The sequence below is a fragment of the Pyxicephalus adspersus genome, chromosome 2 (assembly GCF_032062135.1).
Source record: "Pyxicephalus adspersus chromosome 2, UCB_Pads_2.0, whole genome shotgun sequence".
NCBI classification, from domain to species: Eukaryota; Metazoa; Chordata; class Amphibia; order Anura; family Pyxicephalidae; genus Pyxicephalus; species Pyxicephalus adspersus.
Window position 1 is genome coordinate 61464854 of NC_092859.1, and position 23859 is coordinate 61488712.

At 38.1% G+C, this 23859-nt stretch overlaps 1 protein-coding gene across 3 annotated transcripts in view; it reads right to left on the reverse strand.

The window, feature by feature from the left end:
- Positions 1 to 3944: 3944 nt before the first annotated feature.
- Positions 3945 to 23859, reverse strand: part of KIF3A (kinesin family member 3A) — a 68674-nt gene continuing 48759 nt past the window's right edge. For all 3 annotated transcript variants that reach the window (XM_072400855.1, XM_072400857.1, XM_072400854.1), the window contains 5 exons: positions 21524 to 21649; positions 20813 to 20866; positions 12793 to 12861; positions 8737 to 8861; positions 3945 to 6442 (listed from right to left, as the gene is read on the reverse strand). In XM_072400855.1, coding sequence (XP_072256956.1) covers positions 6397 to 6442; positions 8737 to 8861; positions 12793 to 12861; positions 20813 to 20866; positions 21524 to 21649 — 420 coding nt within the window. In that variant the 3' untranslated portion in view covers positions 3945 to 6396. The remainder of the gene's footprint in view (positions 6443 to 8736; positions 8862 to 12792; positions 12862 to 20812; positions 20867 to 21523; positions 21650 to 23859) is intronic.

Here is a 23859-nt window from a genome sequence, read left to right on the forward strand (position 1 = left end):
TCTGTTAACCTTGCTCTGGAGAAAATCCTCCTTAAATAGGTTAATAGGTATACCTCGTGGTGTATTTGTAATTGTTTTCAGGTGATTATCAGTGGTTTGTCTGGTGTCTGATTACTGATAAACTGATGCTCCAGCCACAGGAAGAATTAATTTTTTCCTGTTGGGGACACAATCTCACTCAGTTTACTTGGAAATCCATGATTCTAGCACCTATTGCTAAAGAAATTATTTAAAATTTATCATTTAATTTATTCCAGGATAGCAGGTGGCTTTCAAGTTACAAATCCATTTACTCTCTTTTTTGCATTAACAACTTATCTGTATCGCCATCTCTTGAATCTACTTGAATTTTATCCAATGCCAAAAATTTGACTTCCTCAACATTTAAATTATACTTTAATCTCATATGGTGAACTTATGTTTTGTTTTACCCACATAGTAACATTGACAGCTGCAGATCGCTAAATAAATCACTCCCTCTGTCTTACATCACTAGATCACAACACTTACATTTCCTGCATTTACCACTGGGTCTAGTGCTTTTCAATGCATTGGATTAGCCCCTCTTGTTGCAAAACGACTCCTCGCTTACTTATCCCTTAAAGAGGGAGCTCTTGGATACGGTATTGATGAATTTTCCAATGCATTTCCCTATATTGGGATTCTCTAGTAAAATGGGCTAATATTTTTTATAAATTTCATCATGTTCTGCGTATATTTCGTGATGATTCTTGGTATAGGACGTTCTATCTTCTTCCTTTTATGACTAAAGATTAATTCCTCCCTGTTTGGACCTTTAATCCTTTTGTAAGTATTTTTCAATAATTTCAGCCTCACTAGTCAGTTTCAATTCCAAGTCTAAAAAGGTAAGAATAGTACTATGTGACATAGTGAATTTTAAATTGAACGAGTTATGTTGCATTATTATTAAAAAAACTCCAGAAGTTCATTCTCAGACCCTGCCAGACGATGGGGACATCGTCTATATACCTTCGCCATAAGAGAATATGGAGAAGATATATATCAAGGGACTCATCGCTGAATAGTCTACGTTCCTATCCCCCCAGGTACAGGTTGGCATATGTGGGAGCGCATTTTTCCCCATTGCCACTTCCTGTACCTGGAGGTAAGTTTTATCATTGAACCCAAATACATTCCTAGTTAGAATGTATCGCAAAAGTTGGATGATGTTATTTTTGTTCCCATGTTTCCATCCCTTGTTCATCAAGAAAGCTTTTAACAGCTCTCAAACTATTATCATGTGGAATACATAAATAAAGGCTTTCTATGTCTATAGCTACCAATCTTGAAGTAGTAGGAAATTTTGAACCTGCAATCAATTTTAATATATCTAAGGTATCTTTAAGATAAGATGGGAGGCCAAAGACCTGTTCTCTCAGGTAGTTATCCACCAATTTGCTGGCTTTTTCAGAAACGCATCCATTCCCTGACACTAAGGGCCTATCTGGGGGATCTTGCATGTTCTTATGGATCTTAGGTAAACTATAGAAAGTGGGCAATCTAGGATGTTTCGCATTCAAAAAAACATATACCTTCTGATTAATGATGTTCATTTTTAATGCCTTTGTGATCATGGTATTATACTCCCCAGAATTAGCTACTTGTGTTCTATTGATGACTTTATACCATTCATGGTTATTGAGTATTTTTAAACAAATCTTTTTATATGAATCTGGTTCCATGACTACCACATTCCCCCCTTTGTTTGTAGACTTCAAAATTATTCTGAGGTTACTATTATTTTTCCCCTCCTATCTTTTTTATCTCTAATTGGTCTATTTCAAGACCCACTGCTTTGATGAATGCCTACAAATTTGAATTCCGTTGAAGATCTGGAAAACGTCCTGAGCGAGACGAGCCCAGGAAGTTTTCAACATCTGTCTGGACAGGATCTGAGAAGGAACTTCTGGAATTTTTTGAAATAATGCACCATAACTTGTTTAATTTAAAATTCACAATGTCACTAGTACTAACAACATTACCTTTTTAGATTTGGAATTGAAACAGACTTATGAGGGTGAAATTGAAGCCAAAGTTATAGGAAACCAACGGCTGGTAATACCATCTTATCAGCGAAAAGTGCCCACCCCCCAACGTTGAAAAAGAGCATACCATACTGTTGGGTTAGCACAATTTTATTTAATTTCAATTATGTCTCACCAACAATAATGCTTTACCAGTATATACTGGTATAGGTATACCAGATATGAGGTCATCCTAAAGGAATGCAGCATATCCTTTAACTGGTATCCTTATAAGGTAAAATACTGGTTTAAGGGATGATCATTGGTCAGTACTGGTCAAACACTGGCCATTGTCTTAGTTCCTTCCTGAGTAGTTAAAAACACAGAGCCATACCTAAATAACTAGTCTTGACCAGAATTAACTGGAGGCAACATGTTTTTTGATCATCTGCCAAGTTATTGATTTCCAGCAGAATCTTTGGGTGAATTCAGTTTTCTTCCACAGCTAAGTATCTTTTGTTACAGCTTATTAATTGTTATTACATTATTGCATTGTTTTCTCTATCTTATTATTAAATAGTATAATCGTTCAAGTCTTTGTGTTATCTCTTTGTACACTTCAAATTCAACCCATTAATATTTGCATAAACTTTCACAAATTATAGCCGTGACATAACACTTGGTACCAGAAGTGGGGTTTGTTGTGTGCAAACTATAGATATTGATGATAAGATTGATAGTGGGATAATTTTGATTGTGTTTGTGATTTATTTTGTTTTTTGTAATGTAAGTCACAGTGCAATCAGAACAAAATGCAGAAGTTGTTTAGCTGGGGTAAAAGAAAGTTGCAAGATGATCAGAGTGTGAGTCCACTCCCAGGAGCTCATCACGGACTTACAAAAGGCAGCCTGTTAATCCATGTACTTGGATAAAAGCACAGATATAAATATTCATGCAAAGCTAGCAGTCCTTTTGTGTTATGCTGTTGGTGACATCATGAGAGTTGTTTTTTCTAAACTAAAACCTCAGTATTCAGGGTAAACTGCTGTGTTGGCGAATTCCGATAAAGAAGTGGGATTTAGGTTGCAGTTTGGGCACTCGGTCTCCAAAAGGTTCGCCATCACTGTCCTAAAGTTTGGTCAAGATTGGGTCGTGCAACAGTACAATGATCCAAAGCAAATAAGCAAATATACAATGGAAAAGCTGAGGAAGAAAAGAATCCAGTAAATGTTCCAGTCAAAGTCAAGACCTCAACCCAAAATCTCAATGACCTGAAGCAATATTTTAAAGAAGAGTTGGCGAAAATGTCCCCACTTATGTGAAAGACTGATAAAATCATACAGAAAACAATTACTTAAAGCTTTAGCTTTAACAGTAGTTCTACAAGCTACTGAATCGTGGGGTGTACTTTAATTTGCATACATAGCTTTCTTATTTTGGTATTATTTTTGTTAAATAATGACATGGTAGAGTCTGTGTGTAGTTGGGAGTTAAATCATTTCAGAACCTGCTAAGGACCAGATGATTTATTATGTCCTGGTATGAAAAGTTTTGGAACTGAAAGTGGGGTGTATTTTTTTTTATTCACTTGACTGTGGAGGGCCTCTTTCTCATTACCTGTACAATGTGTGTGAACCTGTCTCTAGAAATATGCCTCTTTTACTTCAGATGAATGAAGATTTCAAAATTTTGACCAACGTATCACCCTCCTATGTTGGGTGGTTGTGCCGTCACCCAGCATGCATGTCTTTCAAATAATTGGGTATACTCACTCCACTGTATTGAGGAATGCAAACAAATTTTTGGGCTTGGTCTTTTAGATATACAATATTCTAGCATGTTGCTGAGCTTCAAAAACAAGTATGCAATGTTCAAAAAAAACTCCTAACACTATTTCCAGACATCTTTTGGTTTGCAATAGTTTTTTTCAATTTTTTAATATAAATAAGTCACACACAGTTTTACAGTACAAGTAAGATTTATTTTAGCAGAAAAAAAAATACAACCAGATATTGATAGATTAGGGTGCATAGAATACAAATTGAAGGCAAAAGATGAAGCTCCTGCTTGATATGGGGAAGTGCCAAGTCTGAAGTAAAAGAAGGCTGCAGATAGCAAAGTCAATGTTAATAAGAACTACAGGATATTACTTGGTCATTTGAGAAGACAATACCAATTCTAAAATTACTTTAATTCCTGCTATAGAATTATGCTAAATTAGCTTTCCATACCACAAAGAAAAATAAAAAGTGACATATATTTACATTTTGTATGGTATATGTATTTTTGGATATTTTCTGAATTTTAACTTTTAATCATGTTTGAGAAATCAGGTCATTTGTGTAGGTATGTGAAATTATTATTAGACCGCAACATAAAACGCTTACCTGACCAACCATATACCTGCAGGGGCTTGCAAATCAGGTCCTTTTTACTGTAAGCATTCATAATGCTCATGTGCTCTACAATACAATCACTTCATAGGTTTTAGGTTTTGATAGATTGGCTTCCTAGTGGCTCATTACCATATTGAGTAATTCAATGGCCATTTGTGAGGATTATGTGATGGGTGTGGTGACATTCTGGACCTATCAAAATAGATTATTTTTAAGTGGGTTTTAAAGAAGACTTGCTTACTCTATTTCTAGACTAAGTCTTTTCAGTCCTCATCCATTGTAGGACTGTCAACAGGCATTGTTTTTGTTAAGGGAGTAGAAAGGGTAATGAGGTTTAGTTGAGGCTAGGTTCCTGTGTGCACATAGGGGATTTTATGGACAATCCTAGATAATCAACACCAGAATCTTCAGCAGGATTCTTAAATACAGAATTAAATAGAGTATTAGGTTTTTTGTTTTTCATTTTTAGTTTTAGGGCTCTGGCCCCTATTGCTGGAGTTATTTAACCTCTCTAGAAGTAATCCCAAGTGTGGCTCACGGGGAATTATCCATACCAAAAGCGGCAACCCCGAGCCACATTCCGGGTGGAATTGCCAGGGAGTTTAAAAAGCTTACCTGGTAAGGGGTGCCCGCGGCATCCTCCAGCAGTGCCCGGCATCTTCTTCCCCTGGTGATGACGGCCAGGCATCTGTGTAACCTGGCAATGCCCAGCCGACATCTGCGTCGCCAGCGTGTGAATGTTGGGGATGCAAAGCCAGGGGAAGCAGAAGCTAGCCTAGGTTTCCCCTTAATAGTTTTACATTCTCCAGCCCTGAGAGCTTTAATAAATCAGGCCCATTGAATTAAACATATAATAGGTAAGTGAAATGTAAAATGTCTAAACTCTATTTATTCTTGTTAGGTAGTGAAGCCTATTTATCCTTGTTAGGTAGTGAGGCCTAGTGATGACAGCCCCAAAGCATGCACTAGAAATGACAGAAGCTACATTTTCTCACAGGTTTTCTTTAAAGTAGACTGAATGCCTGCCAAGTAACCCCAACTCAAACATGGATTAGCGGTTTTTGGAATTTTGTTCTGCATTCAAAGAAACACATTAGCAAAAGATGACATTAAAGAGTGAAATGCAAATGGAAAATGTTGTACTTCAGTTTTTCATTTATGTTGTATAGTTGTTCGGCAGTCCATTTTATTTGTAATATACTGATCTAGGAATTATTGTTTCAGATATTATACTACTTATGACTGTGTAGCTCTTTGAATTCCAGCTGTAGGAATTACAGGGATCTCGGAATAAATGGGGTTCCAATGTTAAATGTTTGGCTATGATAATATCTCTATCTTTTCTATAAACATGCAGAATATATAAACCATCTGAGATTACCTATATGTATACAAATTTTGGCTTAAACTCGCCTGGCTACAAGGGTCTGGGGAGAACATTAATACAGTAGAACTGTCAGAATTTGTAGAGTTTATATTGCTGCTTTTGTTCCAGTTGCACAAAATTACACTTTGTTTTAGGTACAATTGTCTCTGAGACAGTAGGAGAAACGTCATCAAATGGGATGCAAATCTGACAGTTTGTAACAGAGTACCAGTAATACAACTTAGAATATAAAAGATTTGAATTTGGAGACACAAGCAGAATAGTTTTTATATTAGCACAGAGTATACATTTTTTTAATCATTAGCTGTATCTGGTAGGAACTTTTTCGAAGAGCTTTACTCTAGGTGACCCGCTTTACTATATGAAAAAAAATGGTGAAATGTGAATGCAAAGAGAGCAACTAAAACTTATGTTGAGTTACCGCATACACAAGACAGTGAGACACTGCACAACAAAGTAAGTAGACAAGTTATTTTCCTTATAAACAGATAACTTGCTTGGCCTACACACAGCATCCCTTCCATGGGCCACCTTGCAATTAACATTGCATGGAAATACAAAAGTCAATTACCGGATAATTTGAAACGAACATGAGAAATTCTTCATAATCCAGTAGAACAATAAGTTACTATAATAAAGAGTCTATCACGGCTTCTGGCTTTGCTGAACGCTTCCTAGAGGATTAGAGAAAAGAAAAATGGGATGAACTGTGACTGACAAAGTAATATCCCAGCTAGAAAATCAATTGTAAATGCGCAGCACAATGGCTTTTTAATGACATAATTTCTTTCTATGATTTTCACTGAACAGGGACACAGATCACACTTCTCCTTGGTGATTTCAAAACTAAATTCCTATGATATCTAAAAGAAATGCCTGGTTTTAAATATTACCTCTCTGTATTACCTTAGTAAATCACCAACAACTATTACTGTGAGTTTTAGGGATAGAGAAAAGACAGGCTTTTTTAGGGCACAAAGTGTTTTTCATAAAACAATAAACTTTATTTCAATCGAAAATATTCTAAAACTAGACAGAGATGACCTATGCTAGTGCCTAGTACTAACAGAGGAAACCTAAGCTAGGTAACAGGTAAGCAAGTAGTTTTGGTCCTGTTCAGACAGCAATAGGTAACCTTCTCAACAACTATTACTGTATTTATGTACAGTAAATATAGAAAAGAATCACCCACTTAATAATATTTAGAAAAACAGTTCTATTCGGGGGAAAAAAAAAAATCACTGGGATGGATAAAGGATCTTCCACCCCCCATGTCAGAATTTTGTTACACAGTTACATAGTTAGTCATGTTGAAAAAAGTCAAGTCTATCAAGTTCAACCACAAGGGAAATACAACATACCAGAAACCTATACACGCATTTGATACGGAGGAAGGCAAGAAACCCTTACAAAGCATAGTTCAATGTACTTCTACAGGGGAGAACAGGAGAAACATCATTCTGGATAATCCCAGCAACTGGTGTCTTTAAAAAAGTAATACCCGGTTATATTCTGAGGATCTAAAAATGCATTAGGATTTTTCTTAAAACAATTTATTGATCAGACCACCTTTAGTAATAATTGCACTGTGCAACATTTCACATTTTTCACCTACCACTGTATAAGCATTTTTGCTGTGTGCTTTAGGTCATTTTCATGTTAGAAGGTGAATTTTTTTTTCCTATTGACAACTTTCTAGCAGAAAGCAGCAGGATTTCCTCAAGTATGACAGTATTTACCCAACCAATTTTCCATCCATCCTGACAAGTGCTACAGAAAGGTCTTAGAAACTCCCAGGTGAGTTGAGCAAAACTCACCATGGGCAAGCCAGATTTGTGGACACCTGTGATAATGCGGTCACATGCACACAATGTCCACAGATTCTTCTAACTGCTTCACCAATCTCTTTCTCAATAAAAATTATTCTGCTATATTTTATTAAATATTTCTTTATACAATTTGGTTCAGAATATTTTTTTTTCCTTAACGTCCGAAAAATACGGTAAGTGGTATTTATCTCTTGTCTTTGTCTGTCACGTTTGCTCAAGAAACATGTGAGATCAAAACAGCGGAAAGTCCCCCAAATATGGTAAAAAAATTTGTAAAATTGCAAACCTAGCAATTGGAATAAACACTTGGACTCATCTGACAAATATAACTGATGCAGACTGTAACTTCGTTAAGGTTTTTCATGTTCATGAAGAGAAGAATTTAGAGAAAAGCTGGAGGGGGTGCAATAAGGTAGGGAAAAGAAAAAAGAAGACTTTACCCCAAAACCCCATTTCAAAACCATTCCCCATCAGATAGATAAGTTCAAATAATCCTGAACTGGCTCTGGGGGATCTAAAAGGTATTTATATTTATACTGCCAAGGTTTCCTGAGATCTTTTGTCAGTGTTGTGCCACCTAGTTTTGCTTGCTTCCGTTCAATTTCGCTACCAACTGGAAAGCACCAGAAACAACTGTTTTTATGCAGAACTTGGTGTGCAAAGGAGAAGGTGATCAGTGATTTTTTAGTATTTTTTTTTAGGAGGGAGATGATTGTTTGCCTCTCAGTAATTCTATTTTGTATTCTGTATTTGTTTTTCTGAACTCTTGTCATCTTTTTTTTATCTTTCAGTTAGATGTTATAAGTTGCATTGAGTAAATCGAGCTGGATATTCATATGTGTGTGTGTATTAATTTCAGGCTGCAAAATGTGATGATTTTTTACATTTTAGTATTCCCATCACATTCCATGAAAATATTTGGCAAAAAAAAAAAAGTTCTCCAAGACCCTGGGTTTTTTTGCTCCACAGGAAGGGGTGACTGGCTTTGTTTATTATTATTTTTTGTTTATTGAGGTGGACATGCTCTACGTGAACGCTATTTTTTTGCACTGTTAAACTGTTTTCAATAGTACTAGTATTTAGCTGAATCCAAGGAAAAAAAAGGTAAAAAAAATAAACAAAAAACTATTATTACACACCTTCTAACAGTTTTGGGTCTTGATTTTCCTTTTGCTGTTCTAGGTCTTTCTAGCTTCATTAAGGACTGCCTCAAACTCTCCTCAGTGTAAGCCAAATACACATGAGACAGGTCCACTTCAAAAGGCTGCAGTTGATAAAAAAAAAGACTGAAGTGAGATTTTATTAAGCTAGCAAACATTTTTGTGTTCTGAGGCAATATATCTGAACTTTATTTAGAAACATTTTAGTATAACATAACCAAAGGCGCAATACGGTTCTAAATCAGATATAAAGAATATCAACATGACAAAAGGTGAACGATGCAGTGTTAAGCTTTGGTAAACATTTATCACATCAGTTTTATCTGACCAAAGCTACAGTATTTCTTGGCATCAGAGTCATTCTGATACTGTTGCGGTCTCTCCACACATGTATAGGTTTTCATGTCAATAAAAAGTTTCGATTTATTAATAAAGATGCGTACTAACACATTATAGAACAGTAACTTAAAAAGGATTATTTATGGAACAGAAATAATTGCAGCGGTTGTAAAAGCTTAATAAAAACACCAAATTTCTTACCAATAGAAGTATGTCAATATCAATGTTACAGAGGCATGGATCTTCTCATAAACCTTTATAATTTTACTCAATTGCAATCTATAAACAGTGTTCCATGAAGTTGTGTTCCATGCATTTCATTTGTTGCAGAGTTGTCACACGACCCCCCCCCCCCCCCCCCCCACCCTCTTTGATTTTCTCTTGTTCTTTTCTTTGTTTGTGCCCTTCGATAACCCTCTGTAAGTTATTGTTTACAAAAACTGCACTGAGAAATTAAAAAAAATAAATAAAAAAATAAAAACTGCATTAGAAATAAAGACAGTAAGGCAAAATCCTAATAAATATGGAATAGTTGACACTCCTCTCTGCCACGGTATGAAACCATGAATTGTTACAACTACGATTGACATCTTCCCTGAGCACACTGCGCCAAACTTTCAGAGCCATTAAAGTTTGGTGCAGTCTGCTCAGTGAAGATGTCAATTGTGGTTGCAACAAAGTATGACTCCATTTTTTCTAGAATGTATTGTGTAGATGTAGAGGAAAGAAAGAAAGAAAGAAAGAGTGTGTATTTTGTAATATAATATAATACATACAACAGTGGTACAAAGTAATTTTTTCCACCATATATCCAATTGCCTGTTACCGTCACAAGGTTTGGATATTTTTCTTAGACATAATTTTCCTAAACATCATACAATAGATTGTTGAAAACAAAAAAGAGGACCTGTAGTGGTCACACAAATCCTGACGCATTTCGCCAATTACAGGGGTATGTGGTTGCAGTCAGGGGTATGTGGTTGCAGAGATTGTATGATTTCTATGTTGTACAGATACAAAATATATAGCATCAAAATTTGCATTATACAGTAATGTTTAAATTCTATTGCATTAATTGTAAAGATATTTGACACCTGATCATAGTTTACATGTTACTAGAGTGAATATATTATACATCGGTAACAAACCTTGAGGATTATAAAAGAATAATATTGACATTTTAGTACAAAAGTAGGTTAATTTTTTCTAATGGTAACTACCATATTAGGACTAATTGTGAAATAGGTGTCGAAAAAATTGAGCATATGTTTAGATAGGATTTATGCTAGACTTCAACATTTCAAGCTTTCATATCTGATGTTTTAATTAAACAATGGTAATGTAAATTTGGTTATGCCAATAATATTCCAAGGAATAAAGTGACGGTATTACTAACATTTTGAATACCATGGATAGGGGTTTAGATTAAGGTAATAAGAACCTGGTCAGAAGTTTAGAATATTGCTTTAAGCTGAAAACAGGATCTCAATTGAGATCCGCCTGCTTACCAAGTAGGTATTTGGCTGCTCTCCCAAAAGGTGTATTTTTCTGGAGGAAGCAGGCGCCAAGGCCAATGCACGGAGTGTGTGTTCTCTTCAATACACTCCGTGCACGGCTATCTCTCCTCCGTGCGCACCCGCCCGATCTGGGCGGGACGCCGATGTATAATATATTCAATCTAGTAACATATAAACTATGATCTGGTGTCAAATATCTTTACAAATAATGCAAATAATGCAATAGAATTTAAACATTACTGTATGATATTGCAAATTTTGATGCTATATATTTTGTATCTGTATAACAAGAAATCACACAATCTCCAACCACATATCCCTAAGGAAGCCTATAATTGGCGAAACGCAAAGGAAATTGTGTGACCACTACAGGTCCTTTTTTTGTTTTCAACAATATAATGTATGATGTTTAGGAAAATTATATCAAAGAAAAATATCCAAACCCTGTTATGGTAACAGGCAGATGGATATATGGTGGTAAAAATTACTTTGTACCACTATTGTATGTATTAACTACAAAATACACACTTGACTTGTTGCACAAAAACTCTGAGCCTTAAACCTCTTTCTTTCCTCTATACCTACACAATATGTTCTAAAACAAATAATAAAGAGGTGGCTCTACAAAACTTACTCTAAACAAAGATAAGAGCCTACACCCACCAACAAGTTCTATTAATTTCTATACAAGCATGTTAAACTCAAATGAAGTAGTGGTGCTACATAAATGAACTCATTATTCAGGCCCCCTCCACCCTTTTATGTTTATGGAGGGCCACATCTACTTAATTCTGGAATATAGAATATTTTAAAGTATAATAATTGCAACTAACAACATTTAATCTGAGGAAAAGGTCCAGAAGTCATTTTCTTCAGTTGTGAGCTGCAGAAATACGTACAAATGTGTACATTTTTTCATGGGTGGAACATGTTTTAGTTTACATTCTTAAACCCCTCAGGGCCAAGAAGAAGTAGGGCAGGGTAGACATGCCTATGACCCAAAAAACACCAATTTGGCATGTCTACTTTAACCTCCCTAGCGGTAATCCCGAGTGACTCGGGTGGCTTTTACATGCAAAAAGCGGTAACCCCGAGTCTGCCCCCGGGGTAACTTTAAGAGCCCCCCTTACCTTTTCCCCACGCTCCAGCAGCAATCAGATGGTCCTGCTGTGAAGCCGGGACGCCTGTCCGTCGGGGGGCGTGGCCTGGGCGGGAAAGGACTTCTGCATTGTGCTTCACATCTCACTGCAGCTGCGAGCAGCAATAGCAGATTCCGGGGGTGGTCAGAAGTCCTGCATTGTGCTTTGCATCTCTCTTAAGATGCAGAGCAGCTCCAGCATGTGTGAGACAGACGGGAAATCCCCACTCACATCACCCCGGAGGATGAGTCATCTTCCGGGTGATGTGAGTGGTGATGTATTGTGATGAGAGTGGTGATGTATTGGGGGGTGTGTCAGGGAGGGAAATTTAAAAGGAGATTACAATGTAATCTGCTTTTAAATGGTTTTTACAGTGCAAAAACACCACACAACATGAAATAAAAATAAAAGTACATTTTTAATTTTATACTTTATTTTAAGATTACATTGTTGTCTATTATTTAATTATTTTTTTTAAATTATTTATAATTATGTATTATATTATAATTTATGATTATAATATAATAAATAAATATAATTATCATATCCGGGAGTTAATCCTAAGAATTACAGGCCCACAATATAAACAACAATTTCTATGCAAAAAAAATAGGATCACTTTTTGCATCAAAAAACTGACAGAATTAGAACGCTAGGGGGTTAATGAAATGTCATGTGGCACCTGACAGACTGCAAAATTAAGATTTCAGAAAGGCAGTGCATTAGTATGATCAAATAAAAATGTGCTGGGGATGGGGGGCAAAAAATAACTAGAACAAAAGAGCATTTTTTTAGTTAATGTGTATCTCAGAGCAAAATAAAAAACATGTTTTTCACATCAGCATGTGCTGGAGAGATGTACTAAAAATACCAAAAATCCAGCCTGTTTCTAGCTTCCTGCTTTGACTAAAATATTGCTATAAAGTGATTAAATCCGCCTTCTACAATGCCTTGCTGGTTTCAATGCCAACACATGTACTTCCACCCAGTAGAACATGTAAATTATTATATAAAGGCGTTGAAGATAAAAATCATCTTACGTCCTTCTCTTTCTTGTCTGGAATAGGGGTTTGTTTTCTCATATTGTTTCCAGTGTATGCAACACATTTCTTGGAAAGAAATAAAAACAAGTTATTAAAAAGAAAAAACAACTTTTGTAAAGAATGAGTTATAAAACATCCATAATAAAAACATATCAAACCGATTTCTAAAGACCCTAAACGTAGTCCTCATCATGCCTGCCCAGTGCACTTTCTCTTAATTCCAACTGCTTCCATTTATTTTTGTGTCAATCAACTTTTTTTTTTTTTTTATAAACAGAATACAAACATACAAAACACATACATTACAGCATAGGGTGTAGATGTATGAAAGAACCAAGGGTGTTCATATAGGAATACAGTGGGAACTATTGTCAAGTCAAACATAAGTCAAGATGATGTATATTTAAAAAAAAAAAAAAAAAATGGGGGGGGGGGGTATATCCATTCAAGATTCACATGACTTTGTAAACCTGAAGGCATGAGCCCTCATGATCTTAACAACCACATGTATCTAACAAAAATGAACTAAAATGCAATAACATATGTAAGACACCCTAGGGTACAAAATGCAGTTTGGAGCCCTAGCTTCGGGAAAGGAGAGAAAAAACACAGAAGGGGTAAGGATAAACACAGAACACATACAACAAATCAGCCCAAGTAAAGAGGAAAATGGAGAACAGGTAGAGGAGGAGGGGGGGGGGGGGGGGGGGGTGGGGGGGGGTCAAGGGAAGGGAATTCAGGAGGAGCGCCCCTCAAGGCTAAAGAATTCCATACTAGCCCTGGCCCATAAACGTTGGTGTATTGGGAAGTGAGGACACAAAGGAGTGCAACTATGACAGCCACGATAGCATCCTGGTTTGGGTCAGTATATTAAGGGATGACGGGGAAGGGGGGGGGGGGACCCGTCCGTTTTCAAGTATACCCCATAAGTGGCGGTCGTCAGAGGCTGTCCAGGACAGAAAGCTTGCTTTGCACATTACTAGGGGGAATGCTGGATTATCAAATAAAGGTGTCATGGGACCTGGACGTGTAGAGTTTGCCCATGCGAATGAAAGTATCCCAAATGTGTAATAAATCAGTAGTGAGACCTATGGGTCGGTCAGTTGCAGAAGGGAGTGGTCTATTCAAGGCAAGATTCTGAGATTGATTAGGGAGAGGGATCCCTCTAATGAGACCCATCCATTTTCCTCTTTATTATTAAACCAATCTATCAGTCGCACCATTAAGGACGCTTGGTAGTAGGAAATGATATCAGGAACCCCTACTCCACCCCTATTCTTAGATTTGGCTAGGGTGCGAAATTCTAAACGCGGGCATTTCCCCTTCCATAAGAAAGTCTGAAACAGCTTGTGTAGTTTACATAGATAAGTGATTGATAAGGATATGGGCACCGTTTGGAACATGTATACCAGGGGAAAATGTCCATTTTAAGTATATTGATTAGTGCAAACCCCGATAGGGGCAGAGTCATATTTCTGAATATCAATTTGGAGTTTACTGCACAAGGGGGTGTAATTATATGTAAATAATTTAGAAGGGTCGTAAGTGATGAAGATTTCCAAGCATTTAATTGCCACATTACATATTCTAAAAGAATATTCATGCTGATAGATGTCATTTGGGTGATGTCAAGAGAGATATTAAGTATTTAAAATTTGGAATAATTCACCTTAAAGTTGCTGTACAAACTAAACTTATCAAATTCTTTCAATATTGAAGGTATTGTAGAGTGCAGGGAGGTTTTGAATAACAGTAAATCATCTGCATATAGTGAGAGTTTATAGTGGGAGTCCCCCACCATTACGCTCCAACATCTGGGTTTTGCTATAAGGCTACTGCTAAATGCTGCATAACCAGGGCATATAAAAGTGGTGATAGGGGGCAACCCTGCCTGGTGCCATTCAATATCAGGAAAAATTCTGACAAAGAGCCATTGACCCAAACACGAGCTCTTGGGGAAGAGTATAAGGCTGCTATCCTGTGGGAAACTATACAGGGACCCAGACCCACCTGGCGTAACGCTGAATACATGAAAGGCCAACCGACCCTGTCAAATGCCTTTTCAGCGTTAACCGATAAAAGGCACATAGTAACCTGATCTACAGAGAAAGCCTGTTGGCAATCAGTTTAGAAAATATTTTTGCATCTATATTTATTAAAGAGATGGGTTTATGATTCAAGCAAATTGTGTGATCCTTGCCTGGCTTTGGGAGGACTGTAATGTGAGCTTCCAAACTTTGGGATGAGAAAGGCGTATCTGCAGATACAGAGGAAAATACTCTAGTTAAAAAAGGGACAAGTTTGAGAGCGTGTATCTCATAAAACCTCAGGGTGAACCCATCCAGGCCTGGACTTTTACCCGCCGAAGTGGACTGGACTGCCACAAAGACCTCTTTCTCAGTGAATAAGGACTCTAAATGAGAAGCCAGTTCCGGGTGTAACCGGAAGGGCAGTTTCTGCCATATACTTTTGTAGGGAGGAAGGAGCCAAAGGATTAGAGTAGAGTAGAGTTGATATAAATCTGAAAAAAACTTGTGAAATGCCTGTAGTATATCCCTAGGGATGGAGGTTATGTCTCCATTTGCGGTTCGAATATATGTGGTAGGCGCACAAGGGTGGAGCCCTCTTGCTAAAAGTTGTCACCATATTGGTATGCCAATTTACGAAATCGGTCATGAGATCGTTGATGTGCCAAATCGTAAAGCTCAAGAAGGTGAGTCCTGGCTGCAATCAGTTCCAAGAATGTGTCGGAGGACATGGTTTGTTTGTGTAGGTGTTGCAAGGGTCGGACTTTATCCAATGTGAGTTTAATGTCTTGTGTTCTTACCTTCTTCAGTCTAGCACCCTGCTGTATAAGGACCCCCCGAAAGACTGCTTTCTTAGCTTCCCATTGTATAGGGAGAGAGGTGGGGTCTGAGGAGAGATCCCCCAAAAAATTGGTGATGGCTTCCAAGTCTGCCTTTGCACAGATCGAATCTTTGAACAGGGAATTTTTAGACTTCAAGGTCCACTCTCTAGGGCCTGCTTGTAGAACGTGGAGGGTGACCGAGACAGAAGAGTGATCGGACCATGGGCAGGAATCTATGGAAGCAATAGGGTACCAATCGAGCACAAGATGACTCCCCAGGATATAATCAATGCGAGAGTACATGCAATGGGGGTTGGAATAAAAGGTGTGGTACTTGGTCATGCCCTCTTCAATCCCTTTCAGAATATCTTAGTACTGGTTTGTGGGGACTGTGGTTTGATGGGTGAGTAGAAGGGGGCTAACGTGAATATTTTCCCCCAGATGGAAATCTTGAGAATCAAGTATCTTCCCTGGTAGTCGATAAGGATAAGGGTATCCAGAACCTGCAGCGGTTATGTTTTATGAAATGTTAAAGAGACTCCCCTTGCTCTGGTATCGGGGTTGGAGCTGTGAAACCATGTGGTATAATAGCGACTGCAGAGGGAGGGAATCCTATTGGTCTGGAAGTGAATTGAAAAGTTAAGATTTGCACTTTTGCTTTGTGCTGGTCATAAAGGAGCTGCGAGCATTTATTGGGACTATTGAGACCTTTAGCAGTGAGGGTGCAGATTTGCAGGGACTGCGTCCGAGTGTTTTGTGCAGACATTGATAGGGGTCGTAAGGTTGATATTAGGATGCCTGGGTTGGTATGTGGACGGAAACACAGATAAGGAAAGTGGGTCTAAAGAGACAAGGAGGGGAGGAAAGAAGGGGATACAAAAGGGGAATCACCAGTCGGTCAAGATGGGCTAAACTCTCGCTAGTGGAGTGAAAATCTAAAGTGGGATTAAAGGTAATCCCAAACTACAGTCTGTCTAGGAAGTGTCGGTATACAATGGAAATAATCTCAGTCCCGCCCAAGGAAACCCTCATTTAGGGCTATTATGAAACCCTAAAACAGAGTTTACCACAAGAAAAATTATCTTCTATAACACTAAACATTAAGATGAACAGTGCATAATAACAATTAATAACTAAGGAGATGGGCAATGGAGGTAAGCTACCAAACACGCAACTATCCATTTTCAAAGTGTTAGTCTGAGTGTATAGTACTTCCCCACAGAGGGGGTCTTTTTTTACAACCCCGAAAAATAATGGGAAAATCTTTTGTCCTAAACTACCCCCACCCATAGTGTGCCAAAACATGAAGTACACTTGTAAAACCCTGTGAAAGGAAAGTGCTTGTAATGGTGTGTCTCTCCACGGGCGCCCCTGGCCTATCCCAACCCAAGCCCTAACCCAAGGGCCAGGGAAGCTCAACTAGCAACTGGTCAAAAAAGTGTCAAATGGAGCAGCAAATTAGGAGAAGCACCACATGTCACCACAATGTGAATCTCACACTGATCACATGGGGAGAACAATAAAGAATATTTACCAATAGATGTGAAACCTGGAGGGGTAAGAGGAACTGTCCGAGTCTATGGCCGCAGATCATATAATGAATCTTCAGTGTACTGGTGAGGGAGAAGAACACTGTCAGCGAGGTGTAGAGCAAGGTATTCAGTGCCCAAATGTGTACCCACTGTATAGAGATCCACCAAAAACACAAACATGGATAGAGGGAGCCACTATCATCCAGTGTCTTCCACCGTGAGGTATAGAACGTGCACCAGAGAGAGGAAAGAGGTCAATATAGCGATGTACAGCAGGATTCTTGTTAAAAACTTGTAGATGAAGAAAACCGATGAGTTATGGAACAGATATCACTAGAAGCGTAAGATCCCTCATGGACAGTAGAACGGTTAGTCAGGAAGATATTAATCAAAAAAATTCCTTAAGTAGTTGGTTGATCAAGAACAAAAACAATTATTCCATGGGATACACTAAAGGTGCCGTGGAGGAAGAGCTGTCCAGACGCTAGGCCGAGAGGTACTTCCGCAGGTGGGGAGGAAGCAGGAGGAGTATGCTGCAGGTGAGTGGTTGGTATAGCAGGAGGGCTCCTACTCAGTGTAGGCATCGCTGAAGGCCATGCCAGTAGAGTTAAAGAAGGAAGATACAATCCACAAGAAGCTGAGGAAGATCCACCGGAGTGCAAAATATGTGGTTTTTACCACCTTTGCGGATGACCAGGTGGAAAGGATACCCCCATCGATATTTCTCCTAAAACATTGAGCAGCGGTTTAGGAGCCCTGCGAAGATCCATAGCACCTTTCTTTACAAGGTCTCTAGCACCTTTCCAACTATGGACGGTAAACTAACCAGTGTGTAGTTACCTGGTAATGACTTTGCACCCTTTTTGAAGATAGGAATCACATTGGCCTTTTGCCAATCCATCGGTACCTTGCCAGTGACTATAGAGTCTCTAAAAATTAGAAATAATGGCTTTGCAATAACCTAGCTCAGCTCTTTGAGGACAGGTGGATGTAATCCATCAGGTCCTGGTGCTTTGTCAAACTTAATTTTTCCCAGCTGTTTCTCAATCATATCAATTCTGAGCCATTGTGACTCATTTAAGGCAGTGACATTGCTATTATGAATTGTGTACACAGAGCTAAAAAAAAAGTTTTTAGTAAATCTGCCTTTTCTTTATCCCCAGTTACCAACCCAGCAACATCCTTTAATCCTACATGCTCAGATCTGATCTTTTTGTTATAAATATATTTGAAAAATTTTGGGGGTTTGCCTTACTTTCCTTTGCAATCTGTCTTTCATTTTGAATTTTTGCACATCCTTTTTACATCTTTTGTATTATTCTTTATTGTTTTCAAACGAAGGTGATCCTTCATTTTTATATTTTTGGAATGCCCTTTTTTTGTTCCTTATGGCTTTATTAACATCAGCTGTGAGACGCATAGGTTTAGGAGGCTAAAATTAAAACCTTTTACCCATTGGAATATATTTTTCAGTATGCTTTTGTAGAACAGACTTGAAAGATTCCCATTATTTCCCATATTATGGTCACTGCCACCCAGATTTTCTTATATGCACATTTGTTATAAGCTATGCATTGTTAGAAAGAACTAGGTCCAGCAGAGTATCATTTCTAGTTAGGGCTTCTATAAACTATACCATAAAATTATCGTCTAATAAATGTACAAATTTCCTCCCTTTTGTGGTTTCTGTAGTGCCATTACTGTAGTCAATGCCTGGGAAGTTGAAATCTCCCATGATTAAAAAACACTTCAATAATTAATTGTTGTTATTCAACCCCACATTCAATTCCACCCATATTGCCTCAACCTCATCGCTTGTTCCATCTGCAATTTCTTCTTTCACATTCACTTTTAGATCACTTCCCACATACAGACACCACCACACTTTCGTTTGACTGTCTTTATGAAAAAGAGTATACCCAGGAATATTGACAGCCCAGTCATGCGAAGAACAAAGCCATTCATCCAATGTGAATTTAGAAAGGTCTGGCAACAGTTGAAGACGTGCTCCTGCATATTCAAGGAATTCAGCATCTCTGGCTTTCCTCATGATATCCTCCTTGGTCCTGTAAATATGTTGCAGATTAAATCTCTTGGCTATCGAGAGTCTTTACTGCGTGGACCAAGAGTTCTTTGCACACGGTCTCTCTCACCTGGGGGCACCTCTAAAAGTTTCACAAAAATATAGCAGGCTGCAGTAGAAAGCCCTGGGTTTGGGACGGATTCTGGTAAGCACGATACGTATATTATTGTGCCGATTACGATTCTCTGCGTCATCATGAAGTAAAAAGAGAGTGTTAAGTTTGCCTTTATGGCGTTCCAAAATCCCACTGTGGGATGTCACTTGTGTATAGAGCTCAGCACAGGTAGATTGCAGACTAAGTGTAGTGCTTGTGACTTGCTGCAAAGATTGTTGCAAAACTTGAAATTCATATTTGCAACTAGCCTCCAGTCTGCCAATGCTAGATGCTAGATTCTGTCTGGTGGGTAAAGAAGATGTGCTTTCCAGTCCCAGTTTTCCTCACCTGCAGATGGGGAGATGCTGGATGTAGAGGATTCTTCCATGGTGCCAGGAATGTAAGGGCTTCTGATTGGGGAGCTTGGTAAGCCCTGTGGAGGGAGATTCTTCAGGGTCTGGGGAAGCAGGTTCCACAGCTAAGCGAGGCAGCTGCTTTTTGGCCTGCAATCCCCGGTCACAGTATATATTTGTAGCCACGGCTTTTCGGCCCAGTCCCTTGTGGTGCGGGTGCCAGCAACAAAGCCCTCCAGCCCGTTTGCAGTGCTCTTGCCGATTGTCCCATCCACCTTAGGACCCATCCAGAGTTAAAATAAGGCACCAAGGGTACTGATACAGGTCAGATTTCCCCGGGCTGATCAGAGCTAAAGCAATGCGTGTGCTATGCCGCCATAAGCTAGCCACGCCCCCTGCTTCCATTAATTTTTACAGCCGCAAAGCAAGTCCTGGCAAAAGCCTGGAGTTCTGCTCTACACAAAGTTACTCGAAACCGAAAAAGTCATGGTACCTCACAAAAACAAAATGTCAATTTACCCTGAACAATTCAATGGTAAAATGTGAAAGGGTTTGAGAACCATGTATAACACATTACCTATCTTAAGATTGTGTGATCAGTCATTGTTAACTATATATTCTGCAATGGAGCACATACCCATGGAGAAATGTTTGAGAGCCAACGCTGTGCTTCATGGCCCGGCAGACATTTAAGATTTTTTACTGTACCTTCCAAGCCGAGCCCTCCCTCTCCCACTTCCTATGTCCCGAATGATTTTCGTTGGTTTTAATTCTCAACTTGCTCATCCTGACTGTTTAGACTTAATTGCCAGGGTGCTGAACTGTATTCTTTAAATTGTGCAAACAGTATGACGTTTTTGACCCAGGGCTGCAACTATATACATGTTAAAGTCGTAATTGGGATGACAGAAGAGCCTCCTCCCCACCTGGTTTTTGGTATAAACGTGTCCTGCATTTGTCCTCTTTTGTTTATTATGTAAAATGTTTGTATATTTTATTTGAAAATACCAAACATTTATTCAGGCAAAACAGTAGTATTTTTGTGTACACAACATATTTCTTAAAGAACATTATAAAACAAAATATTTATTTAAAGGGTTTTCATACCAACTGCCATTCACCAATATCTTCATTCCAGTTTACATAATTTTCAATCATGGCCTAAAGAAGCAAAAAAGGTTCATCTTAGAATAATTAGTTATTTTTTCATTGTTAACCTTCAGATAAAAAATACTAGACATAAATAAAAACAATTATTTTTTTTTGCTTCTGATTATATAACAATGAGCCTGGTTTATCAAAGCTCTCCAAGACCAGATAAAATACACCTTCACTAGTGAACCTGGGTGATCCAGCAAACCTAGAATGGATCTGGTCCAGGATTGAAAATATTTGCTAACAAATAACAAATGACTTTTCTAAGAAGTTTATTCCAGGTTGCTAAACTATCCAGGTTTATTGGTGAAAGTGTATTTTCTCTAGACTTGGAGAGCCCAAGGAAATCAGGCTCAATGTGTGTGCATCTTTAAAACTTAAAGAAATAAGCTGTTGGCTGCATTTTGCTAGACAAAAATTACCAACATGTAAAACATGCAATTAAACACAACAAATAAATTTTTCTATTGCATTTCTCTACAGGACTTCCTTTTGCCAAACACCCAACTCAAAAGGTCCATTTTGCAACGTTTTTTTTGCAACGTTATCTTTTGCAACGTTATCGTTGGAGACCGTAAATATGCACGAGCCTCATCACTACATGGGAAACCTTGCCTTGAACATGAAAAGTGAAGGGATAATAAAATGTAAGAACTTTGTTACCTGATATTCTTGAGGGATAAAATTATCAATGATGATCATTTGAAGACGAAGTTCTCGACTTAACTGTCTAATGTTCTCTAAAAGCCCCTCTATTTCTCTTTGGTGTTCTTGCTGAAGATCGGCCATCTAGCATTAAGCCAGAGAATAAATAAATGCAATAAAACACAACATTCCTCAACAACACAGGTGCATGATTTGAAAGGAGAGAACTTTACAATTATCTTTGGTAAACATTATTTTACAAAAAGAATAGTAGAATGTTTTTAACAGAATTCCGGAATAAGGTAGTACATTGATTAAGTAAATGAACATAAAAATGCTTGTAATAACCACAGACAGGCAAAAAAACTAAACACACACACACTCTCAATAGGGGCAGGCTATATGCACCAGTTGCTTTTAACCACCTAAAGGATCTAACATCTGAAGCAAAAATTAGACTGGACACTGCCTCATGGGGTGAGGATACCTCCTTGGTTAACACAAGCAAATGTAGATGACACTCAAGATTAAAATAATAAATAAATAAAAACACAACACTGAACTAGAAAGAAGACCTGGAAGTAGTGACTGAAGTTTAGAAACTCTATGGTCCTTGGGCCTTTTCAAGACAAATGAGAAACATGAGATGTTCCATTAACAAGGGGAACAAACCATCCAAGGAAAGTAAACCCTTTCCCTAGAACTCCCTGGAAGATGGGCACAATTGTTTTTCTGTAACAATACTGATTGGAGAGGCCAGGCGGCTTTAGTCCATTTATTTTGTGTACATGTTGTAAGTCTGAATATTGATTGCTCCTCAAACTGGTTTAGGTGAGTAATGTATGTGCTCCCTTGTATATTTTCCTGATAAGGTACGATATGATGATATGTCTGCTATGAAAGGATGGGGTTAGTGTAAGAGACTAACAGAGAATATGTTAATAGGAATGAATTTAGTTTGTCCTACAATGTTTGACACACCTTTGGCACCTTCCAAAATTTAAGCTACTTGAAATTACTGGGCGAGACACCATTGCTTTTGTAAGTGAATGTCTCTTGTAATGCAGTTCAACAGCTATATCCACTGGGGAAACAGGCAACAGGTATTACATGTCTTTCCTAAATAGAAAAACCTCCAGTAAACCTTTTGGGCTCATCATCTTTTCACACTTTACCTAAAGAAGAGATCAAAACAGAAGATACTCTTGGAAGGCCTGTTCATGCTTTGGGATTCTAAAAAAAATCCCAGGACTGAAATAGTAGCTGACCTTCCAATGTTAATGTACTACACACCACATACATAACAGCTATCATGATCTTTTTCATGAGCCAAAAGCCACTTAAATAGACTTATCAGTGAGTGACACTGCAGACCACTATGTGTATAGAACTTTTACAGTCAGGGTCAACCAGAAACTGTGCTAGACGCTATGCAGAGCTTGGGCTATGTCCAGAGCTTAGGTCATACTTGGTGCCAGAGGGTCAAAGAATCTAGGCTACAGATTTCGTCAACCCCAGTGATTTATTGGGAGCTAACAAATTGACATTTTGAAACTGCATGGCAATAAACATCTCAGAGCTCAGTGTACCAGGTAGGGCCTCAGGTATGGGTGACAACTTTGACAGTCTGATGATTGGTGGTGTCCATGTCACTGTAGGGGGGTAGCAGAAATGGAATGGATTTCCATATGGCTCTGAAAAGCAAATGGACCATCAGCAGAAAGCGATTTCCAATGGCTCGAGATGTAGGAAATGCTCCATGACCAACTAGTACCAAAAGGGAATCTGGACAATGTCTTTATGCAGAACTCAGTGCCTCAGGGTCACCTTAACATTGTTCCTTCAATGTCTAACTCATGTGCGTTTTGGGTATGATGCACCTATGTCAACCTTGACAGCCACCTAGAAAGTTTCAGATAAAGGGATGAGCTCTCACAGTTAGAAAATGTTTGACTGACAAAGCCTAACAGAAGAAAAAAGTGTTAGAAAAAAAAGAAGAAAGTAAATTTAGTTTAATATTTTTTTCAGTAAATTATTAAAAAAAAAAGAAAGATCACTGCCTGCCACATGCTAACATGGGCCCCATTGCTGGAAACAGTGTCACTAAACCATGATGGTACATTTATAAGTGATAATTTGTGAATGTTTTGTCTGTTAGAAGAATACAGTGTATATACAGTGTTGTAATGTTTTACATTTTATGCATCAAGCAATACTTCTGTTTTTGTTCTGAAATCGTAAATGATTGTGAAATTACAGAAGCAACTACAAATATGATTTAAATAGGCAGCAAGCATACACAATGAAGGTAAAATTCAATATGTTTCCAAAAGTTTTTTTTACCACATATGTGT